Consider the following 23,530-nt stretch of genomic DNA (forward strand, 5'->3'; position numbering starts at 1 on the left):
TTGCTCACCAAACGAACTGTCTAAGGAGCATTAGGTATGATACATTCACGCATCAAGCAACTTGTAATATAATAGCAATATAAGTTGCGGATGCAAAGGTTGGAATAGTATTAAACTATGAAGCATCATCTGATATGATAATCTTCTAACATGATCGAATTCCTAGATTAAAGCTGCTTTCAGACTACGCTATACTATAGTGCCATGTAGTGTAGCAGTCTTAGCCAATAATACATAGTACAGTACAGTGTGATCGTGTCTATAACAATGTATGGTGCACGATATCGTTGTGCTATGAGCTATATACTGTATGCTATTATATTACAGCGTAGTCTGAAAGCGGATTAAAAGAAAAAATCACGATATAAAAAATCGCGATACATTTTGTAGTACCACTCTTCACAAATAAATAATAATTCAAACGCTTTCACTCAATAATTGGGACCCACTCAAACACGCGTTCGCGGTTCCTATTTGGTTCGCACGCCGACCAACGGAAGGGTCCTTACGAAGATATCACGAGATAAAATAAATCTCATGCTGTATACTCGATAGAGGTAATTGCCTTGTGTGTATGCCTGCTATGTGTTTATGTTTGCGCAAAACCGCTTTGACTTATGAAGTGGGTCGAGTGTGGGGTCAACACTTCTTCTGTATATTAAAACCTACATAATTTAAACAGACTTTTGCAGTGTTTTAGATTAATTAAGTTAATCTAGATGCATCTGTCTTCAGCTCAATATTTTATGGTAGGCAACGACTCGGCTGGCATTGCTGGCGTCCATAAGCGACGGTAACCACCGGATGGTAACATCAGCTGATGGGCTGTATGCTCGTCTGCCCATAAAGGCAATAAAAAAGGCATATTATAAGTGAAGAATGTATTTCAGTTCGAAGGGTAGGATAGCAGTTATCTATACTAATATATAAATCTACAGTGGTTTTTACGGATGTTCCATTATAACTACTGAACCAAGCATTCGGTTGACTTGAAACTTGGTATCCGTGTATAAAATACATGTACTTAATGGATAGGCTAATATTTATATGAGTGTTGGACTCCCTACACCAGTTGCGGGGGCGTTAATGATAAGAATCTTTGTGGGGGTGCGAAATAATAATGTTAATTTTAAATGCCCAGCGAAGCGGACGGGTACAGCTAGTAATATTATAAGTTTTCGACCTCGTGTCTTAAGGCAAGTAGTGGCACAAACTAGTGGGAAAAAACTAAATCTTTACAAATTATCACCACGGCGGTGCGCTGGTTCTATATTTTTGGGAGATTTCTGCGGGGGCGATTATCGCCAAAAGGTGAACAAAAAAGAAGGGCAGGTCGAGGCTAGACGTACCGTAGAGGTAGACGGATGCATAAATTGAGAAATGCTTACAGTCTAAATTATGCGTACGGCATAAGATTAATCCCAATGAATAAAAAGAAACTGTAACAATTGACGACTAACGAATCATGAATTAGTAATATCAATAATAATAATAATTAGTATTAATCAATATTAGGATTATGATTCAAATTCAAATTCAAATTCAAAATCATTTATTTCAACTTGGATGTCATCAAAAACACACTTGTTGAATGTCAAAATGTAAAAGAAAATGTTAACTCTACCACCGGTTCCAAAAAAGCCACAGTCCTGAGAAGAACCGGCGAAACAAACTCAGCGGGCTTTTTTATGTATTTTCTCAACTATTTTCTTCTTTTTTTTTTTTAAACAAGAAAACATATTTACAGTATACAAAAAGACAAGTCAAAAAAATACAATTCAAATAAATAATAATAATAATGAAAAATGAAAAGGCCAGGAGCGAACGCCTCATTCCCACGTAGTGCCATCTAGTAAAAAATCCTTAACTTTATAATATGCCTTGTTGCACAAACGTTCCTTGACAGTTTTCTTAAATCTATGAACAGGTAGTAGTTGAACGTTTTGTGGGATCTTGTTGAAAAGTTGTACACCCAGCCCCCTGAAAGAGTTGCTTATTTTCTTAATTCGAGCCGCCGGCAACGCAAGCCTATGTTTGTTCCTAGTGTTCACATTATGCAAATCGCAGACTCTGGGGAATTCTACAATGTTTTTACGCACGTACAATAAATTTTCAAAAATGTATTGGGACGCTAAAGTTAGAATTTTGATTTCCTTAAACTTGTCCCTCAAGGATTCCCTCGGGTGCATATTATAAATAGCACGAATATCCCTCTTCTGCAGGATGAAAATCGTTTCGACATCGGCAGCATTGCCCCACAGCAAAATGCCATAGGACATAACACTATGAAAATAACTGAAATAAACTAGACGTGCCGTATCTTCATCAGTATACGTTCGTATTTTTTTTACCGCAAACGCTGCAGAACTAAGTCTATTCGCTAACTTGCATATGTGAGGACCCCACTGCAGCCTGGAATCAACTGTTATACCAAGAAAAACTGTCGAATCAACAAGCTCCAGTGTCTCTCCACTTACAATGATATTAGTGTCTACTAGTCTAACATTGGGTGTGGTAAATTTTATACATTTTGTTTTTTTGTTATTTAATAACAGATTATTAACACTAAACCAATGTACCACGCGCGAGATAGCATCATTCACATCGTCATAATCTTCCAATTGTCGTTTAATTTTAAACAACAAGGATGTATCATCAGCGAATAATACGACCTCGTGACGGGTTTCAATAAACTTTGGTAAATCATTGATATACACAAGAAATAAGAAGGGACCCAATATGGAACCCTGAGGAACACCCATATTAAGTAAGACACCGGAAGATCTCTTTCCTTTAACGTCTACCTTTTGGATTCTTCCGGATGGAATTGTAAACAAAAATCTCAGTATATTTTCAGGTTACCGTGGCCTAAAGGATAAGACGTCCGGTGCATTCGTATCTAGCGATGCACCGGTGTTCATATTCCGCCGGCGGGTACTAATTTTTCTAATGAAATACGTACTTAACAAATGTTCACGATTGAGTTCCACGGTAAAGGAATAACACAGTGTAATCAAAACTAAACACGCAATATTATAATTTGCGTAATTACTGGTGGTAGTACCTCTTGTGAGTCCGCACGGGTAGGTACCACCGCCCTGCGTATTTCTTGCCGTGAAGTAGTAATGCGTTTCGGTCTGAAGGGTAAAGCAGCCGTTGTAGCTATACTGAGACATTAGAATTCATATCTCAAGGTGGGTGGCGGCATTTACGTTGCAGATGTCTAGGCCCCGGTAACCACTTAGCACCAGGTAGGCCGTGAGCTCGTCCACCCACCTAAGCAATAAAAAATCCCATTGATACGTACGTACATCATTTTCTGTAATAGAAAAGTCTAATTAATATTCTTATCATATTATGGAACTTGATTAGCTCTGAAGAAACTGATTTCCTTAGTCCTAATCCGGTGTCTGAATTTGACTTTCAAGATAGATGGAACTGAGGCGCACAAATCGCCTTATAAACTCCGATCCTCTTTCTACATAGGCATAGTAATAAAATTCAAAAATCCCTCATCCAGAAAACCCTTACGTAGCTCAGGAATTCAAGCTATTAATTCCTGTTACTGGACGCAGTAAAACACATACCACTTCTCCGGTAGCTTTTGCACTGTGTAAAAGTATCAAGGAAAATTGTGCCTTGGGACTCTTTAAACTATTTTCATCTAAAAAATTCAATGCGATTGACATACAACATCTGACGTGATATTTTTTTCACTCGACTCGACACTCGAGAAGATCCGGCCCGAAAGTCAGTGTTCTGCGTCTATGGAATAGTTCGCTTGCCCAACTATTCGTCGATGAGCTTGACGAGGATGGTGACCAGTGCTTCAATAAAAAAGCACCGAGAGTGGATTCGGGGGTCATACAAGACATATTTCGGGTGATGGTGACTTTGCGATGTTCCGTCGGATGGATGTTTAATTAGCGGCCATGATTAGAAGGTTATCGCGTCGCACCGCTCTTTAAAAGTAGCATTCTGATTATTTTTTTAATGTATACATACGTATCGGTTCTATGTTTAAGTCGTCGTGAAGATCGACGTCGCTCACGTACCACAGTGCTCCTACGGCTATCCTGCAGCAACGGCTTTGATGACCTGAAGAGAGTTTATGTCCATACGGGTCGCGTGCTTGCTCAGCACTACACTTGCATAGGACATGACGAGACGTATGCAAGTATTGTAGAATTGATCATGTATTTATCTGATATAAACAATAATGTCAAATGTATTAATGTTGAACAACGTTTCAATAAATAAAACTCAATATCAAATGCTTGAAATTACTGACTTTACTTTTGTAATATTTATTTCACTTGTTACAATATAAAATTGTTGAAACGAGTCATTTGGCCTGATATATTCAATTCACGTTAAAAGATTGAATGTAAAATGCTCACAACAGACATTATCCAAACTACATATTCGTACAAAGTAACTTTGTATTGTATTTGTATGCAATAATCATTCTATTGTACGTTCCTCTACAAGCACATCTAATGTTATAGTCAATTCAACAGAAAACATTTCAGGCTTCTAATGTATACACGTTCCCTTTTCTCGAACTCCAGGCATTCCTATTCGACATTTTTCTTCCCCTTTGCTTGTGTAGTCGAGTTTTATTTTTATCGTCTCTCTTCCTATATTTCTCACCGCATCGCCCCTGTGTAATTCTCAAGAATTCCCAAATACTTGCCGTCGCGCTATCCAATATTTTCGCAAAGAAACACTGCTCAAGAAAGAATATAAATTGGAAAACAATAAGTTTTATTGGGAAAAGTTACACGTCAATCATAGTACGTAACCATTCGTAGACTCCACGATGCTAGAAAGGGGTTCTTGACTCTGCGGCGTATCCATGCTCTTGATCATAGTCTTAAATTGTTCTCTCATGTCGTTCGCAAACATAATAGTCTCATACGAAATAGACCTTTTGACGCGTAGCAAATTGGCTAGTATGTTTTCGTTTGAAATCATTTTTTTCTCTTTCATCGACCCCGGAGAGAGCACCAAAGGTTCGCTCCTTCTGCATATTTCAGCCAGACTTGCCGTGTACGAAAGCAAAGCTTTTACCGCGAAAGTTACGACCAATAAGAACAGAGAGAACCCAGCAATTATATAGTTCTTTTCGACACGACTCAGCAAGATTAGTTTTTCGACCTCGTAAATGTTTTTAGAAAATATCAGCCGTATGATGTTCTGAAGAGGAATGTACATGCCATGGTAGATGATAGTAGCAAAATAAGCGAAAATTCCTATTATGTAGTACTTCTTAAAATATTTAGTGAAACAGTTGATATTGTGGATGACGACTCGGACATCGTAAATAGGATTTAGCATACCCAACAACAGGATCATTTGTAGGAACAGAATGCAACTAAGAATGATGCAGCTGGGGTCCATTCTTTATTATCTTTCATATTAGGGCATTATTAGTTTTATTTTTGATGAAAATTTCTACATTTTGAAAAATAATAAATTATATTGACACTGACATGACGTGAAGTAGTCACTGACATGAGTGTAGAGAAGAAAATTTTGACGTTTTTTTTAAAATTCAAAATGAATATATCTTGAGTTTGTATTCGAGCTATTTACTAAAAAATTCCAGTACTGTAATTTAAAATTACGTCTTACTTCGAAATTTTAAATTTGGGATTAATTTATAAACAGGAAGTTTATCATCTATTGGAAATTGGCGAGATTATTGCGTGTCATTTTATCACATGTGAGAGATTTATATAACTATTTCGCCTTACAATATATAAGAGGCTAAAAATCACATAAACAGCTTTACTCATCGGCAGACATCTTCTAGTAGTAGATTCAGCTCCTTGCTAACAAAATATCAAGGGTTAATTTCGCCTTTTGTGTATTCAAATAATAAATAGAATTAATGAAGAATAAATTAGGAATCGTTATTCGAATGGCAAAACTCGTAAAATGCATATCGTTGCCGCCGCTGACTACTCTCCTAATCCTGATCACGCAGGAGCCAGTCACCGTCGACGCCCTAGACACGTCCTTACGGATCCATCAGATCCAATAACCTTTGCATTAGACGCCTTCAACTCTAACACTAGAAGCAGGCTTAGGGACCCCGGTAACCGTACTCGTCGAACTAGACAAAGAGTTCGCCGTGCAACCTAACCCATTAATCAGCTCGCTGAGTTTCTCGCCGGATCTTCTCAGCGGGTCGCGATTCCGATCCGGTAGTTGATTCATTCGCGAAGCAGCTGCTCTTGAGTTGTTAGGTCTCCTTCGGAGGCGCTCGAGTAGCTGTTAGCAAATCCCACACCTTCTGGCTGAGTCTTTGCTCGCCCACCTGTCCTGGTGAAACTGGAAAGGCCTCCGGGCCACCAGCAATCCTTCAATCATAAAAAAAAAATGGTAACAGTAGCTCAGAATGTTTGTTTCCTGATACTCTCGTCTAGAAACTGCTGTTTTCTGAATAATCTAGTAAGCTGACTAAGCTCTTTACTGCATACATTCGTTGTTTAATTGAAAAATACACTCAGATATCGAATACACAGTCAAACATAGATCATTAGAAGAAAAATTGTAGTTTTGACGTTAGTTTTTGGAAAATCGCAAATTTGCCACACCTTTTTTGTATTTTTTTTCGGGCCGGGGGCCGAACCTCCTACGAGGTCCTCGTGACTAGGGGGCGCGCGAGATACGTGGGACTAGTCCGCGACTGCGAACCGCAGACCAAAGGAATTTTAGGACCCTACCCACTAAACGACTCTCCTGCAACCTTCGCCCAAGCGTCCGATCTCCTCCGAGGTTAGAACCCGGATGAGTAAGGGGCGTACTGCGGTCAATACTACAACCAGACAGCGCAGCTCACCCCACGCCGGCCCTCAAGCCCGGTCGACGAAGCCTTCGAGGTGAATTGAAGGTTCCGAAAAGTCGGCGTCTCGGTACGACAGTCGTTTGGGCCGCCCAAACTAGTGTCCCGGAATACCCAGCTGGACCAGAACCAGCCTGCCGGGTACGAAAATATTTTTTTCGTCGAGCAGATCTTAGCGAACTCTCTCACCTGTAACAAACAGCACCAGTGTTCTTTAGATCTTTAAAATTAGTCTAAATTTAATTGCATTTTATGTCATATTCGGAATTGTGTACTTGTAATTGACTTAACAGAGCTTCTTTGTCGTGGATCAAGATCTTCCACATTGCCCTTAATCAATACTAAGCTACGACAGAGTAGTTTCATTTTTAATATTGAATTTAAACATCACTTGACAACCTTTTAATGTTTAAGCCTAAGAATAATTTAATTTGATGCGATTTAAGTAATACATGCCATATAATATAGACAATTACTTTGGTTGTATTTATGAATGTAAATATTTCACATGTTGAGCGTATAACTAGTAGTATGACCCTTACAGTAATGGAAAAAGGCGTTGGAAAAAAAGATGCGTTTAAAACTAGTTTTAAAATGAAAGATCAAGTATTTATTATTTTTTTATTTAAATTAAACCACGTCTATATTGACGTTAGGTATCAATTTAATTGGTAAAGACAAACACCAGCCTTGTTTAAATTGATAAGCAGCAAAAATACAATTTAAGATATTGTTTACATCTTAATCAAATTTAGAAAAAACGGTATCAAAATTAAGATATTTTTGGAAAAATATAAATATATGGGAACCTCAAGTCGGTTACAATATGCAAAAAGGTACGAATGTAAGTGCCTTCGCGTTGCCGAATGAAGAAGAATTTTACAAAATATAGCTTTACGTATACTTAGTTACTCAAAGATCATCTTTCGTCGTTAATATAGTCGAACTCGATGATTCCTGCGCATTTTCCCGAGTCAATATCGCATGACGGCACATCAGCTCAAATTCCAATAGTCGGGCGATAGTAATAAAAAAATGAGTTAATCTTTCGATTAAAATCAATAAATAAAAGCTCATAAACAAGCAAACATAGCTCACGGTCATTTTGCTTAAATAAAAATTTAATATCAATCTCTCGTCTTTGATTCGATTTAATAAGCTATCGTAGTATTTTTTCTCAGAGAAAATTTCCAATAACGTATTGAACATCATAAAAAGTAATAGCACAACAGCTGCTTTTGAAGCATTGTTTGAATTTTCTTGAATGTTGCACCAGAAGTCTCTTATAAAATACGGCTCTTTAAATGGCTTTAATAACGCCAATATAAATGCCACTTCAAAGAATATTAAGGTCCCTACAAAAATACTGAATATGTTCATCTTTTTTTTTTTTTTTTTACTTTGAAGTTCTTTTCTTTGATTACGATTTTCTTCTTGGTATTATATAGTCTTATAATCTTTTAGTTGTTGCACTCACAATGTTGATTTTTATGTTCTACATTTTCAGGTTGAGGTTCCTCTGAGTCTTTTGTAACTTTGTTACCTGCCTCAGGTTTTTTAGCAGTGTCTCTTAGAAAGGCTTGTATTCTGTTGTACTCTGTTTTGTTTAGTTCTATAATAGAAGGCCAGTGTACGTTATCATCTTCATATATTGTTTCATCAATCAAACATGATTCATTGTCACGCTTTTCCTCAACTTCGGTCATTAATGTGATATCGATTAAATCGTAATTTCTCATCAAATCGTACAGCTCATGAAGTTTAGCTGAAAATATAATTAAATCAAGCGACCTCCAAATAACAAGCACAAAACAAAGGGAAAATCCAGACAGTAAGTAGTTTCTGATAGCGTTTGTAGAATCAATGATACGTAAAACTTTTTGTTCGGGCGTTTCATTGTCCTTCACAAATTTTGGCATTTTGTATTTATTCAACGTCCTTGTTGGGCCTAAAATTCCATACACAGCAATAATCGTACAATAAATTACGGTAAAAGTTCTGAAGAGCGGCCTGTCTCGTAAAATTTCCTTGTATTGCTTGATGTATTTCGAGAGAGTAATAACATCGAAAATAGGCAGCAATAAAAATAAAATGGATACCATTTGTATAATATTCATGGAAATCAATAATATCGCTGTGTAGTCTAATATTAACATTTTATTTAAAACAAAAAGCAATAACAACACGAGGTACCTAACGTCAATGTCACAGAAACTGTGACACATAGTTTATGGTTTTCGGAAATGCCAAATTGTATTTACCTCTTTCATCTCGTAAAAAGGAAGAAGTAAAAAATCTTTTTATATTCGTATCCTTGAAGCGTGCGAAGGCAAACGCGTTGCCTACTTCTCCATGATTGAATTCGTTTTCAAACGCCCACAAAGTCGTATCGAAACGAAAAAGAAAAGTTGCAACAGAACTATTTATGTTATAAATGAAGTGACATTTACTTAAGACTGTGCTTAACCGACTTCACTGTAGGGCTGTCTGCAAACGTTGTTTTTTCCTTCTACTTGGTAACCCTATAGAGGTAAAGTCCAGTTTTATCGTTCACTATTCAAGCCGATTCAATTATGTGTGTTGACTCTGCAGCCACTCGATATTTTCAACGGGTCGGAACGACCTCACCCAAATCGGCCTTCGATATAATCTTTTAATTAGGTCGTGCTGCTTTCATATGCACGTACATGATTTTTTAAGTTGTTTGCTTTATTAGATGTGGCGCGGGATCGATTCTAACCCTTCGCTTAGTGAATTAAATTATAAATTACGGATACATACGGACAAATTACGGATACTTACTGGCGGTAGGACCTCTTTTGAGTCCGCGCGGGTACGTACCACCCCCCTGCCTATTTCTGCCGTGAAGCAGTAATGCGTTTCGGTTTGAAGGGTAGGGCAGTCGTTGTAACTATACTGAGACCTTAGAATTTATATCTCAAGGTGGGTGGCGCATTTACGTCGTAGATGTCTATGGGCTCCAGTAACCACTTCACACCAGGTGGGTTGTGAGCTCATCCACTCATTTAAGCAATAAAAATACGTTTAATTATTTTATTTATGCGAACCAAATCCAACCCCTCGTGGTAGCCTAGGACTCTAGAAAGCAGCACGAGGACACCTTATCTATTTTCTTAATAAAATATCAGCTTATCACTCACCAGAACCGATGACTTCGTCGAATCACGTCGTATCCTTTAGGATAGGAGGTTTCAGGGTGAGGATATGGTAAGGAAAGCATAGGATGATGAAATACCGTAGCGAGACCGATACGCGCATTTATCTTTCCGACTGAGAAGTGTCAAATGTCCCGAATGCCCCGTCAATTCGCGACCAGTGTTGCCGTGGTAAACCTCAAAACCCACAGATTGGTTTCGAATATTATTAATTTGTTATTTTAAATATGGTGGGAAAAGCTTCAGGCCAATCTAGTGTAAGGTAGAGGCCGAAGCCCGTAGAAGTTAGAAAGTGGATGCCTTGAGACAATCGCCTTGAGACATGAGGTTGAAGTATTGTATAACGACTGTACTATCTTTCCAACCCTGAAGGCTGATTGCTTCGCACCAGAAATGGGCACAATGTCGGTGTTTAAATATGTGAGTTTCTACACATCCTATCACCACTAAATATGTAAATTTATACAAATAAAAGCACGTTATGGTTTTTCGTGACTTGATATTTTTATTCTTCCGTCGTGGATGTCGTTCGTGTATGCGTGTTTACCACGTATTCCCTAGAAAAAGTGGCGTTTGAATACTGATATAGTTGCGTCGCTTAGTACGAATACACAGGACACTTACCCTTTTAGGCAGCGGCTTGGCTCTGCCCCTGGCATTGCTGAAGTCCTTGGGCGACGGTAACCACTCACCATCAGGTGGGCCGTATGCTCGTCTGCCTCCTCCTCCTCCTTCAGTCGATCGCTCATTGCTGAGCATCGTGATGCGCCCGCCTGTGACCTTTTTTTGTAATTTGTAGCCACTTATGTCGGTCTGTGGCACAGTGAAGTGCGTGGCTCAGTCTCATGTCCAGACACTCAGACACTTGGTCACTCCATCTTTTTCGGCTACGACCTCTGGATCGTCTTCCATCCACTTTACCCGTCACTATGAGTCTCTCCAGGTTGTCAGAGGGTTTTCTTGCTATATGACCAAAGTATTGGAGCACTCTATATAGACATTTGGTGGATAGCCTCTGGTGAACTTTTAGCTCGTTGAGGATGGAAGCGTTCGTCCGGAAAGCCGTCCAAGGGATGCGCAACATGCGCCGCCAGCACCACATCTCAAACGCGTCTATGCGTCGCCTGTCAGACTCTTTCAAGATCCAGGTCTCAGCCCCATACAAGCCCCATACAGCCATTTTTTTTTTTTTTTTTTTTTTATGACTGAAAGTTTACTGGTGGCCCGAAGGCCTTTCCAGTTTCACCAGGACAGGTGGGCGAGCAAAGGCTCAGCCAAGAGGGGTGGGATTTGCTAACAACTGCCCGAGCGCCTCCGAAGGAGACCTAACAACTCAAGAGCAATTGTTTCGCGAATGAATCTACTACCGGATCGGAATCGCGACCCGCTGAGAAGATCCGGCGAGAAACTCAGCGGGCTGATGCATGGGTTAGGTTGCACGTCGACCTCTTTGTCGAGTTCGACGAGTACGGTTACCGGGGTCCCTAAGCCTGCCCCTAGTATTAGAGCTGAAGGCATCTAATGCAAAGGTTATTGGATCTGATGGATCCGTAAGGACGTGTCTAGGGCGTCGACGGTGACTGGCTCCTGCATGATCAGGATTCGGGGAGTAGTCAGCGGCGGCAACGATAAGGCGATTATCATGACGCATAGCCTTATAGAAGTATCGTTCCGACGCTGACTTCATGTATTTCCGAATTGATTCGAGGCCCAGGTCGTCGTGTAGGTCAACGTTCCTCACGAACCACGGAGCCCCGACAGCTAACCTGCAAAAGCGGGATTGTAGGGATTGGAGGGTGTCTATGTGTGTGCGGGCCGCGTGAGCGAACACCACACTCGCGTAAGTCATGACGGGCCTTATGCAAGTTTTGTAAAGTGTCACCTTGTTCCGAAGGGACATTTTACTCCGCTTACAGATCATGGGGTAGAGTCTACCGAGAATAAACGCGGCACGGTCACGGACTGATTTTATATGCGGGCGGAATGTCATCGATGCATCCAGGGTAACGCCCAGGTACTTGACCTTCCTGGCCCAGGGTATGGGTTGTCTAAAGAGAGTAATCGGGGGTGTGAGATTCCTCCTCCTAATCCGGGAGGAAATCCGTGTGGAGCTTCCCCTCTGAAATAGCACCGCAGTACTTTTCGCTGGGTTGATGTCTATGCGCCATTTTCGGAACCACTGTCCTAGGGCTAGGGCTGCGCTCTGAAGCTTCTTCGCGATTAGGGACTTATTTCTACAAGAATAGTAAACAGTCGTGTCGCCGGCGAATAAAGCTAAATGGGTCGGCGGCGACCGGGGAATATCGTTGACGAATAAGCTAAATAGGAGGGGTGAGAGGACAGAGCCTTGCGGGACTCCAGCTGTGAGAGGTCGTGGGGAGGAGCGGGTTCCCTCGACTCGATATCGAAAAGAGCGGTTCGACAAGAAGTCCCGTATGATGAGCACGAGACTATCCGGCACGCCCATGTTGAATAGTTTGAAAATCAAACCATTGTGCCAGACTTTGTCGAACGCTTTTGCGACGTCGAAGAAGAGAGCTCCCGTGTATAACGGTTTTGGTCGATTAAGCCCCACAAGAATGTGCTCCGTGAGGCGGTGCACCTGTTGAACGCATGAGTGATTTGTACGGAATCCGAATTGTTCATCGATAAGAATGCCCTTGGATGAGACGAAGTCTCTGAGGCGTTTGTAGAGCAGACGCTCATACAGTTTGCCTAGAGACATGAGGAGGCTAATCGGGCGGTAGCTCGTCGGATGATTTTTTGGTTTACCGGGTTTATGTATGCCGATAACGTCCGCTTCTTTCCACACCGCGGGAAAGATACAGTTCGCCATAGCGGCATTGAAAATAGATGCCAACATCACGATGAGTTGGACGGGTAGAAGTTTAATAACGCGGTTGGATATACCGTCGGAACCGGGAGCCTTGCGAGGACGTAGGTCTTTGATCAAGTCTTTAACTTCCATCGGGGTGACGGGTGGTAACGCATCAGAGGGTGGCAAGGAGGCTCTGCGTTCTACCTCACTGTCTACTAATTCTACATGAACAGGGTCCACGGATTGAGTGCTGGGCGTGCACTGGGTTTGCAATGTATCGGCCAGCAGCTCTGCTTTTTCGTCATCATCGAACGCCGCGAGTCGGCCTGAGGGGCCTACGAGGGGGGGCATAGTTACTACCGTATCCGATTTGAGAGTACGAGCTAAGCGGTAGTAAGACCTTTGAGAGGGCGCGAGTCCTTCTAAGAAATCAGACCATCTGGCATCTCGGACTTCGGTGATGCGAGACTTTACGTCGCGTTGTAGGGCACGCATTCGAATACGATTTTCCGCGGTAGGATACCTATCGTACGCACGGATCGAGGCGTTCTTAGCTCTAAGGAGTTCCCTAATATCGTCGGGCAATTTGAAGCGGTGAAGGAAGTCCTCCGCTACAACTTGCTTCGATGACCTATCTAATGTCGAGGTGATGTGTGTTACGATGTCTATGGCTTCAGCGGTATCCTGAGGAGACGGGATAGAGTCCGGACTAAACGGAAGCGATGGTGGATCAGATTCAGCCAGGCTGATGCCCAGCGTGTGCCAATCCACCACAGTCCTCGTGACGGGAACGGAATCGGGAGCGCGACCGAGCTTCATAACGACGGGACGGTGGTCTGAATCTAACTCTGAAACTACTTCGATCGAGTGTAAGCGCAGAGTTACGTTTTTTAATAACGCTATGTCGAGTATATCCGGGCGATGCGCGATATTTAGCGGGTAGTGAGTCGGGGTTAGCGGAGCGACGATATCGAAGGCGAGATCATCGACTAACGCGTCAAGCCGCCTGCCATTCGGGGTTGTGGTGTGTGAGTTCCACCTGATGTGTTTACAATTTAGGTCGCCCGCCAGAATGACAGAGCTCCCCATACCGAGCAGCGCCTCGATATCACTGCTTAGAACGATCTTATCCGGTGGAAGATAAACGGACGCGATAACGATCGGCGCGTGTCCCGTCAGTGAGATTCGGCACACTGATGCTTCGATATTAGCGAGCGCGGGAGGATCGAGCGGGACGCAATGCAGGGCTCTTCTATAGTAAATGACGGTACCACCACCACGGGCAGAGAGCCTGTCGTTCCTGACCATGTTATAGTTCGCGATTTTAGGGTCACGGCGCGCGGGCTTAAGTAGGGTCTCCTGCACTAAAAAGATATCAATTTGGTGGTCACGCAGAAAGTCAGAAACCTGATCACGTTGATTTGCGAGACCGTAAGCGTTAAAAAATCCTATCGTTACGGATAGGGGCTTTATTCTACTTATATACGCCATTGATTACCGGCGGAGTGAGGGGAGGACGTACGTATTTAATGACGCGTATACGTCGGCGTATTCCTGCACAACGGCGATAAAGTGTTGTGCAGTGGAGGCAGCGCGAATGGCGTCGCCCAAAGCGTTAACGCGCTCAAAGTTGATCGACTGAAAGAAGTCGATCGCTAAAGCGAGATTGTCGGACGCGGTCGGAGGGCAAGTCGCGGGAGAGGGACGAGTCGCGGGGGCGGGACGAATCGCGGAGGAGGGAGTTGTAGCCGTGTTCGTGTACGGCAGCGGTTTTGCCCAGGCCGAGATACTGGGCACCGCCGCCGGAACGAACGCTGGCTTAGCCTGCGACGCAGAGGGTGCCGAGGCTTTGATGTCTGGGCCGGAAGCTCGGAGGCGGTTTTGGCGGGCGACGCGGCGATTTATTTTAGGGGCTCGGGGGCAACCACGGTAATTCGCGGGGTGACCCTGTGTTCGACACAGGACGCAGCTAGGCGGTTCCGTCGCGGTTTTTTGGTCGCGAGCGCAGAGGGCCGTGGCGTGATCGCCCAAACACTTAACACATCGGGGGCGCGCGTGACAGTTACGGGAAGAGTGCCCGTACAATTGACAGTTATGGCACTGGCTAGGAGTGCCTTTTTTATGGGGGGCTTCGACAGCGATACCAGAGAGCCTACAGACGGTCTGTGTGTTAAAGATTTTCTTACCCTCGGGGGTAGGCTGGAGAGCGACTAGAACCATATTATATGGCTCCCTACCGCGACCGGTGTGCATACGGTGCACAGAATTCACTGGTAGGCCTTGTTCTAACAGGTCGGCTTTTACGAGCTCTACATCTAACTCTTTAGGGATTCCGCGTATTACAACGCGGAGTTCGCGCTCCTCCTGGAGCGTATACGTATGGAAACTTATACGCTCCTTACGGAGGTAAGAAGAGAGGGCCCTATGGTCGTCGGGTGTTTGAACCTTAATTTGAATGCCGTTCGCGAGGTTACGGGCATTCGTGAAATTTATATTTTTGGCCTTAAGGGCCAGGCAAACTCGATCCCAAGCTGCCTTCTCCTGAAGGATAACCGGGGGAGGGGTCTGGGTTTTATTTTGTGCCACCGGACGCGGCGACGGAGTGGCACGGGCTGGGGGCGCAACGGGAGTCTGAGGGCGGGGGCGCGACGCGTTCACGGCTTTGCTAATTTTAGCGGCCGCGGGAGCTCGAGACTCCGCGGCACGCTTCTTACCCTTCTGTACCAGGGTGAATCCATCCGTCGATGAGGCGGGGGCGAGGTCGACCTCCATGTCCGAGTCAGAGTCGGAGCACGAGGAGGCGGGTGCAGGCGACCTACGAGCAAGTGTAGGTGTTTTAGAGGGCGCGACGGAGGCCGCGGATGATCGCTCAGCTGAAACGATGGTCACGGCGGACGACGCAGCAGCTTTTCTCGCCAGTATAGGCGACACGGGAGCGGCAGGCACGACAGAGGCTGCGGTGCTCAATGCAGAAGCTCTGCACGCAGGTACAGGCGACGCAGGAGCAGCGAGCGCGGCGGAGTCCTCGAGAGGGCTCGCAGTGTGATTGGCCTTGAAGGCCAAAAACTCCGAGGCGAGCTGTGGGTGGCGAAGTCGGAGGAATTCCGCGAATACAGCGTCCATGATCGCTGAGTACCCAGGTGGGGCGGCCCCGGGTCTTGAAAACACTCGCCTTGCGGCGAGGCCCCAACTTCTCGGACCTGAGCGGTTCTATTGAACACAGGTGGCAATGCGGCGCGATTACTACAGGACAAAGAAAAAGCACAACAAAACAGAAATTACGAAAAGAAACAAAACAAATAAATACTTGCAGGAAACCACTTTGTCGGCAGATGTACCACGAACACAGAAACAACAAAAGGAAACAAAACAAATAAAAACTTCCAGAAAGAGCACTTAGTCGGCAGATGTACCACAAACACAGGCCGCGCGAACAATGGCCGGGCTAACAAAAGCCGGGTGAACAAAGACCGGGCGATCGAGTGGACGATGAGCACGTCCGCACGTGACGGGTGCCTCTATCGGAATGAGTAGGCTCGTCTGCCTACAATGGCAATAAAAAAAATAGGTCACAACCCAATTTTATAACTTTATCGATATGTCTGATTGAGTCTGAGTTGATTAAACAACTTTTTAGAAAACAGAAACAATAAATATATTATTATATTAATAATCGTAATAAAAATTGGAGCCGCTTACTCCCTTTGCAAAGTCTGAAAGGCGGAATATTGGTTAGCACTATGTAATTTTAGAGGAAATAGCAAAACCGCTAATTTAAGAAAATAACTTAAATTCAAGATACGTTGTTTTATCTAGCGACATTAATCAACAAAAAAGAATTTCATTGTAAGAAAATCTAGGAATATCATGTATACGGCTACAAATTTTCCATTTAGCACAACAAACTACTTATGAATTGTTCAAGCGAAAACAGAAACAAACATTTCAATAAATTTTAGTCGAAGCACTTCAAAAGCTCCATCAAGTCAGCAAAATGTTTCCAGTAAATAAATCCATGGCGGACTGTGAAAGCGAAGATTTTTCAGTTCGCGGCTGGAGGTAATTAAGGCAGCATTCGGGCTCAGCAATATTTGGAGTTCACAAAGCAAACCCCACTGGGTCATTCGCTGATGCTTCCTGAATTAATGATAGCTGTTCGCTCGGTGTTGCCTCGCGATCTCTTTTGAATAGTTTTGCTACTCAAGTGCTTTTATTATTGATTGCGTTAAGGACTTTCGTTTTGATTTTGAATTTGAATTTTCTATGTATACTTTTATAAATTTTTTTATTGCTTAGACTTATGGACGAGCTCACGGCCCACCCGGCGTTATGTGGTTATCAGAACCTATAGATTCTCATTGATGAACAATTCGGATTCCGTACAAATCACTCATGCGTTCAACAGGTGCACCGCCTCACGGAGCACATTCTTGTGGGGCTTAATCGACCAAAACCGTTATACACGGGAGCTCTCTTCTTCGACGTCGCAAAAGCGTTCGACAAAGTCTGGCACAATGGTTTGATTTTCAAACTATTCAACATGGGCGTGCCGGATAGTCTCGTGCTCATCATACGGGACTTCTTGTCGAACCGCTCTTTTCGATATCGAGTCGAGGGAACCCGCTCCTCCCCACGACCTCTCACAGCTGGAGTCCCGCAAGGCTCTGTCCTCTCACCCCTCCTATTTAGCTTATTCGTCAACGATATTCCCCGGTCGCCGCCGACCCATTTAGCTTTATTCGCCGACGACACGACTGTTTACTATTCTAGTAGAAATAAGTCCCTAATCGCGAAGAAGCTTCAGAGCGCAGCCCTAGCCCTAGGACAGTGGTTCCGAAAATGGCGCATAGACATCAACCCAGCGAAAAGTACTGCGGTGCTATTTCAGAGGGGAAGCTCCTCACGGATTTCCTCCCGGATTAGGAGGAGGAATCTCACACCCCCGATTACTCTCTTTAGACAACCCATACCCTGGGCCAGGAAGGTCAAGTACCTGGGTGTTACCCTGGATGCATCGATGACATTCCGGCCGCATATAAAATCAGTCCGTGACCGTGCCGCGTTTATTCTCGGTAGACTCTACCCCATGATCTGTAAGCGGAGTAAAATGTCCCTTCGGAACAAGGTGACACTTTACAAAACTTGCATAAGGCCCGTCATGACTTACGCGAGTGTGGTGTTCGCTCACGCGGCCTGCACACACATAGACACCCTCCAATCTCTACAATCCCGCTTTTGCAGGTTAGCTGTCGGGGCTCCGTGGTTCGTGAGGAACGTTGACCTACACGACGACCTGGGCCTCGAATCAATTCGGAAATACATGAAGTCAGCGTCGGAACGATACTTCGATAAGGCTATGCGTCATGATAATCGCCTTATCGTTGCCGCCGCTGACTACTCCCCGAATCCTGATCATGCAGGAGCCAGTCACCGTCGACGCCCTAGACACGTCCTTACGGATCCATCAAATCCAATAACCTTTGCATTAGATGCCTTCAGCTCTAATACTAGGAGCAGGCTTAGGGACCCCGGTAACCGTACTCGTCGAACTCGACAAAGAGGTCGACGTGCAACCTAACCCATGCATCAGCCCGCTGAGTTTCTCGCCGGATCTTCTCAGCGGGTCGCGATTCCGATCCGGTAGTAGATTCATTCGCGAAACAATTGCTCTTGAGTTGTTAGGTCTCCTTCGGAGGCGCTCGGGCAGTTGTTAGCAAATCCCGCCCCTCTTGGCTGAGCCTTTGCTCGCCCACCTGTCCTGGTGAAACTGGAAAGGCCTTCGGGCCACCAGTAAACTTTCAATCATAAAAAAAAAACCTATAGATATCTACATGAGTTTACTTAATTAAGTAATTAATTAATTAATTAATTTATTTTTTACACTTCATGTAAAATATACATTTTAAATAAACAGGTCCTTTAACCTACCCGTGCAGGCTCACAAGATGCCCTACCACCATTAAAGACTTTTAGCACTAAATGTATTAATATTAGAAGAATTTTATACTCACGTATTTTTAAGCTGCGTGGGGAGGTAGCATATTTGGTGGTAGTACATAAAACGCTCAAGTTCTAGAAGCTGTTTACTTTTAACAAAAAAATCTTGATACACGTGTACCGAGTTTGTCCGATAAAAGTTTAGCAAAAGCTAAGTAGTTCAAGTTTGCAAAGAAATAAGTCTTAAAACTAAACGGGATTCTGTTTATGTCCTTATTCTACGAGAAGCTTTCCGATTGTTATATGATTACATATTTAACGATACATACGATATAACATATTTACAAACGTTATACTTTTAGGATTACTTACTGGTGGTAGGACGTCTTGTGAGTCCGCGCGGGTGGGTACCACCACCCTGCCTATTTCTGCCGTGAAGCAGTAATGCGTTTCGGTTTGAAGAGCGGGGCAGCCGTTGTAACTATACTTGAGATCTTAGAACTTGTATCTCAAGGTGGGTGGCGCATTTACGTTGTGGATGTCTATGGGCTCCAGTAACCACTTAACACCAGGTGGGCTGTGAGATCGTCCACCCACTTAAGCAATAATAAAAAAAAAACTCAACTTGGCATGCATGACCACTGCAGTTTTAGAATATATTTTTATTTGTCGTGACTAATAAGGTTTTTTTATCCACCATACAGCCTTTAATAATACAAAATATCGAATACGAAGCTTTGCGATGGCAATCTACTAATCATAGAAATACAAGAAAAGTATTTTTAAAAGTGATAATTGGGCGGAGATTTTTTCAGACCAATCGAATGATAGGAAGCCTATTTATTATTTTGAAAAATAATAGTTCTGAAGAACTAGGCTATTTCTATTCCGAATTTCTACAAAAAATGGTTGGGCGTGAACTCAGAACAGACAGACAGACCGAGCTATTTTCGAATAATAATTTCAATGTCTACTAAAAAATATACATAACTATGTATTAACAAAAATATTTAAATAATAATTTGATTTACCTCTGTTTAACTTCCATTTGCATTATCCGATTTTATTGAAATAAAGTCTCTGAATTTTGATATGCTTACCGTTGTTTGAAAACTGCTTTATAATCAGTCCAGTGGTTCTTGAGACATACACTAAAAACCAAACAGACAGAACACAATTCTGAAAACTACTATTTTTTTTTTTATTGCTTAGATGGGTGGAAGAGTTCACGGCCAACCTGATTTTAAGTTGTTACTGGAGCCCATAGACATTCACAACGTAAATGCGCCATCCACCTTTGAGATATAAGTTCTAAGGTCTCAAATATAGTTACAACGGCTGCTCCACCCTTCAAACCGGAACGCATTACTGCTTCACGGCAGAAATAGGGTTTATATTCTATTACTCTTCTCTAGTTACCTTCTTTCTATTTTATTGCTTCTCTTCAATATGCAGACAGACGCCCGGGATTCTATTGTCTTATTATATGCATAGATGATTTCAGCACATGAGACATAGAGCTATAAAGGTTCAGAGACATCATAACATTAATACTGTTACCCATCTTGAGGCTTATGTTGACCTCATCGGATCCGAAAATAGAATAATAGCCACGGCTATGTACTATTGCAGCAACCAGACATAATCACAGCAGAAATAATCCCGCTACTACATATATTCATTTTATTTCATTTATGTGGAGCCACATCAACGAACAAACAAAAACATAATGAAACAAAAGACAATAAGTTTCGCATCAGGGAAGTAAACGGCAATGGTCTTGTAAGTAAAAAAAAAACATAGGAAAAACCGTAATCTCACGCAATTGGTCAGCCCTAATGAGCTGGACCGGTGTATTGTTGACTCATTCTTGTTAATTGTTATTGTTCTTTGTTATCATTTTGTGCGTATTTTTTTTAAGTAACAAAAACCCTTTGTTTTTTTCTTTTCTTTGGAATTATAATTAGGGTCCGTGCATATCATATTTGCAGTATTCAAGAATTATATAGAATATAGACAATGGCAATCTTGCATAGCCCTTTTTAAAAGCACTTTTCATTAATATATTAACCCTAATAATTTCTAGCGCAGCTTGGCTAATAAGCCAATAATATCATTGAAAGAAAAAAAAAGAAAAAAAAATACTAATAAAAAAAAAATAATAGTATGTACCTAAATATTATTATGAATTAAGGTTGTTATTAAGGTTTCTTTATCTTTATCGTTGAAAGATACTCAGATTGTATAAATTTGTTCAATTACTGGTGGCACGGTGTTTCGTGGGCGATGGATGATAGATTCACGCGATTTTATTTGAAAATATAACAAAATCGTTTTTCCGTTTTTGAAAATCGGATCATATCATTCACGGATACTCGTGTTCAATATCGTATAGTTTATTCGTAGTTTGTTTGTTTTACTGGTGGTAGGACCTCTTGTGAGTCTGCACGGGTAGGTACCACCACCCTACCTATTTCTGCCGTGAAGCAGTAATGCGTTCGGTTTGAAGGGCGGGGCAGCCGTTGTAACTATACTGAGACCTTAGAACTTGTATCTCAAGGTTGGTGGCGCATTTACGTTGTAGGTGTGTATGGGTTCCACTAACCACTTAACACTAGGTGGGCTGTGAGCTCATCCACTCACTAAGCAATAAAAAAGTAAAAAAAAAAGAAAAATATAACTCTTAAGCACGAATGCATATTGCAACGCAATATCTATAAAATACATTGCATAGAAGGCAGACACTGCGTAAATTTCGAATAACAAATGCGAACTGCCTCAAACTTAGGCAGCGGCTTGGCTCTGCCCCGGGCATTGCTGACGTCCATGAGTGACCCTAATCACTCACCATCAGGTGGGCGGTATGCACGTCTGCCTACTGGAGCAATAAAAAATAAATAAATTTATTAAGCCGTCCCTCATTTTCCGACGCCTGTATTACATAGGGAATCGACCTCACATATCAAATATATTATGTAGTAGGCGTTTGGGCATAAAGAGCATTTAAATCTATTATAACTACATAAATCTGCTATAACATAATAATTATAAATTAATCTACTGGGGCTAGGAAGATGTCTTGTAAGTCCGCACGGTTAGGTACCACCGACCTGCCTATTTCTGCCGTGAAGCAGTAATGCGTTTCGGTTTGAGAGCGGCCGTTGTACTGTAAAAACTGAGACCTTAGAACTATTTTATTTCAAGGTGGGTGGCGCATTTACGTTGTAGATGTCTATGGGCTCCGGTAACAATTTAAAATCAGGTGGGCCGTGAGCTTTTCCACCCATCTAAGCAATAAAAAAAACTAAACTATCCTTAGGTAAAGAAAAAACAAAAACTACATTAACAGTGGCTTGATGACGGAAATATTATATGTTCTTCTAAAAAACATTAATAAAACTTCTTTTTATTCAAAACGAAATAGAAAAAAAACAGTTCACCCATTACATTACACTTGATTCACGAAATCATCTTTCATATGAGCGAAATTTGAGCAAAAATTCCAGCAGAAATGCTTTTATAACTGAAATATACCTCCGTTTTAGCGAAATGAGAGATGATAAAAAATTTAATTAAAAAATAACACAAGGCCGACGGCTTTATATTTTCAACCCTCGCAGTCGATTTTATTTCTAAAGTTCTCCAACGAATTTATCTGATTGCGGACCGTGGCTTAACAGGAGTTTTAAAAACGGCAAAGCCTCCCATCATCCGAAGACACAAGAGTGAAACCTAAACAAAAACGTTTTGCGAACATAAAACGATTTGTCACGCGACTCGGCACTTTACGGCCCCGGAATAAGACGTCGAAGTTGCCGAACGAGGTTTTATGGACGGCAATACTTTGTTAAGGTTTTTATATGAAAACTTTTGCAGTTGTGATTATTGAAAGTTGGAATTTCTCCTTTTTCGGTTCGGTCACGGAGACGTAATTTAGAAGGAAAGGATTAAAGTTGCTCCGTGATTCAGTTGAGTTTCTTCAATTATAAGAGATTATGGATGGAAACGGTGCTTTAGAAGAAAGTTTTATATTCGAGGATATTTGCCGAGTTAGGCTGCAAGATACAACTTAACCCTTTTACTATCATGTAGATCAGTAGGTAGCGCAGTGAAATAATTATATCGATTTCTATCTTCGATCTTCTTACTAAGGCTCCGGAATGTCTGGCGAACTCTAAAAAAGACGAATCCGAAAATACTGGGAATAAATAAAAAATCGAAAGAATGCAAAGTTAAGCAAATCCAAACGCTTAGTACCGGAAATTGAAAAAAATACTTCATTGCGGTACGTAGGGAACCAATGACGTACGTCGCGTGGTAGGTTGTCTTATGAGCCTGCACGGGTAGGTACCACCATCCTGCATGTTTCTGCCGTGAAGCAGTAATGCGGATGAAGCAGTCGTTATACTGTAAAAACTGAGACTCAGGACTCATGTCTCAAGGTGGGTAGCGGCATTCAACTGGTTGATGCTTATGGACTCTAGTGACCACTTGAGACCCGGTGGCCCTTGAGCTCGTAAACAGTTTTTCAGCACTTGATCTAACAATTATCAAAAATGTACAAGAACTCTCCTCTCAAAACACCTGCTATTTCTCTGCGTCCTTTATTACTTCTATCTACCTACAACCTACCAAATAGAACATACGTATTCACGTGAGCGAACATGCCCTAAGTAAACTTCTAAGTATACACTTCATAATGCGAAGTGCCAAGTTACGCGCCGGTACACTCCACGACAAATAAGT

The 23,530-nt window shown here is 42.3% G+C and overlaps 1 protein-coding gene and 1 long non-coding RNA gene across 2 annotated transcripts; both read right to left on the reverse strand.

Moving 5' to 3' along the window:
• Positions 1 to 4,269: 4,269 nt before the first annotated feature.
• LOC101742731 (uncharacterized) lies at positions 4,270 to 5,521 on the reverse strand. Its single transcript, XM_012689899.4, has one exon. The coding sequence runs from the start codon at positions 5,401 to 5,403 to the stop codon at positions 4,792 to 4,794; it is 612 nt and encodes a 203-aa protein (XP_012545353.1). The 5' UTR covers positions 5,404 to 5,521; the 3' UTR covers positions 4,270 to 4,791.
• Positions 5,522 to 7,460: 1,939 nt separating this feature from the next.
• On the reverse strand, positions 7,461 to 9,169 carry LOC101742882 (uncharacterized). Its single transcript, XR_009975904.1, has 2 exons — positions 8,953 to 9,169; positions 7,461 to 8,618 (listed from the first exon to the last, which is right to left on the reverse strand). It is a non-coding gene; the product is annotated as an uncharacterized LOC101742882 (long non-coding RNA).
• Between the last annotated feature and the right edge of the window lie 14,361 nt (positions 9,170 to 23,530).

This window comes from Bombyx mori, chromosome 21 (assembly GCF_030269925.1).
Source record: "Bombyx mori chromosome 21, ASM3026992v2".
In the NCBI taxonomy this organism is placed as follows: Eukaryota; Metazoa; Arthropoda; class Insecta; order Lepidoptera; family Bombycidae; genus Bombyx; species Bombyx mori.

Bases quoted from the DNA above. Each gene is read 5' to 3' on its own strand.
- LOC101742731 (XM_012689899.4), bottom strand. From the start codon at position 5,403: ATGGACCCCAGCTGCATCATTCTTAGTTGCATTCTGTTCCTACAAATG.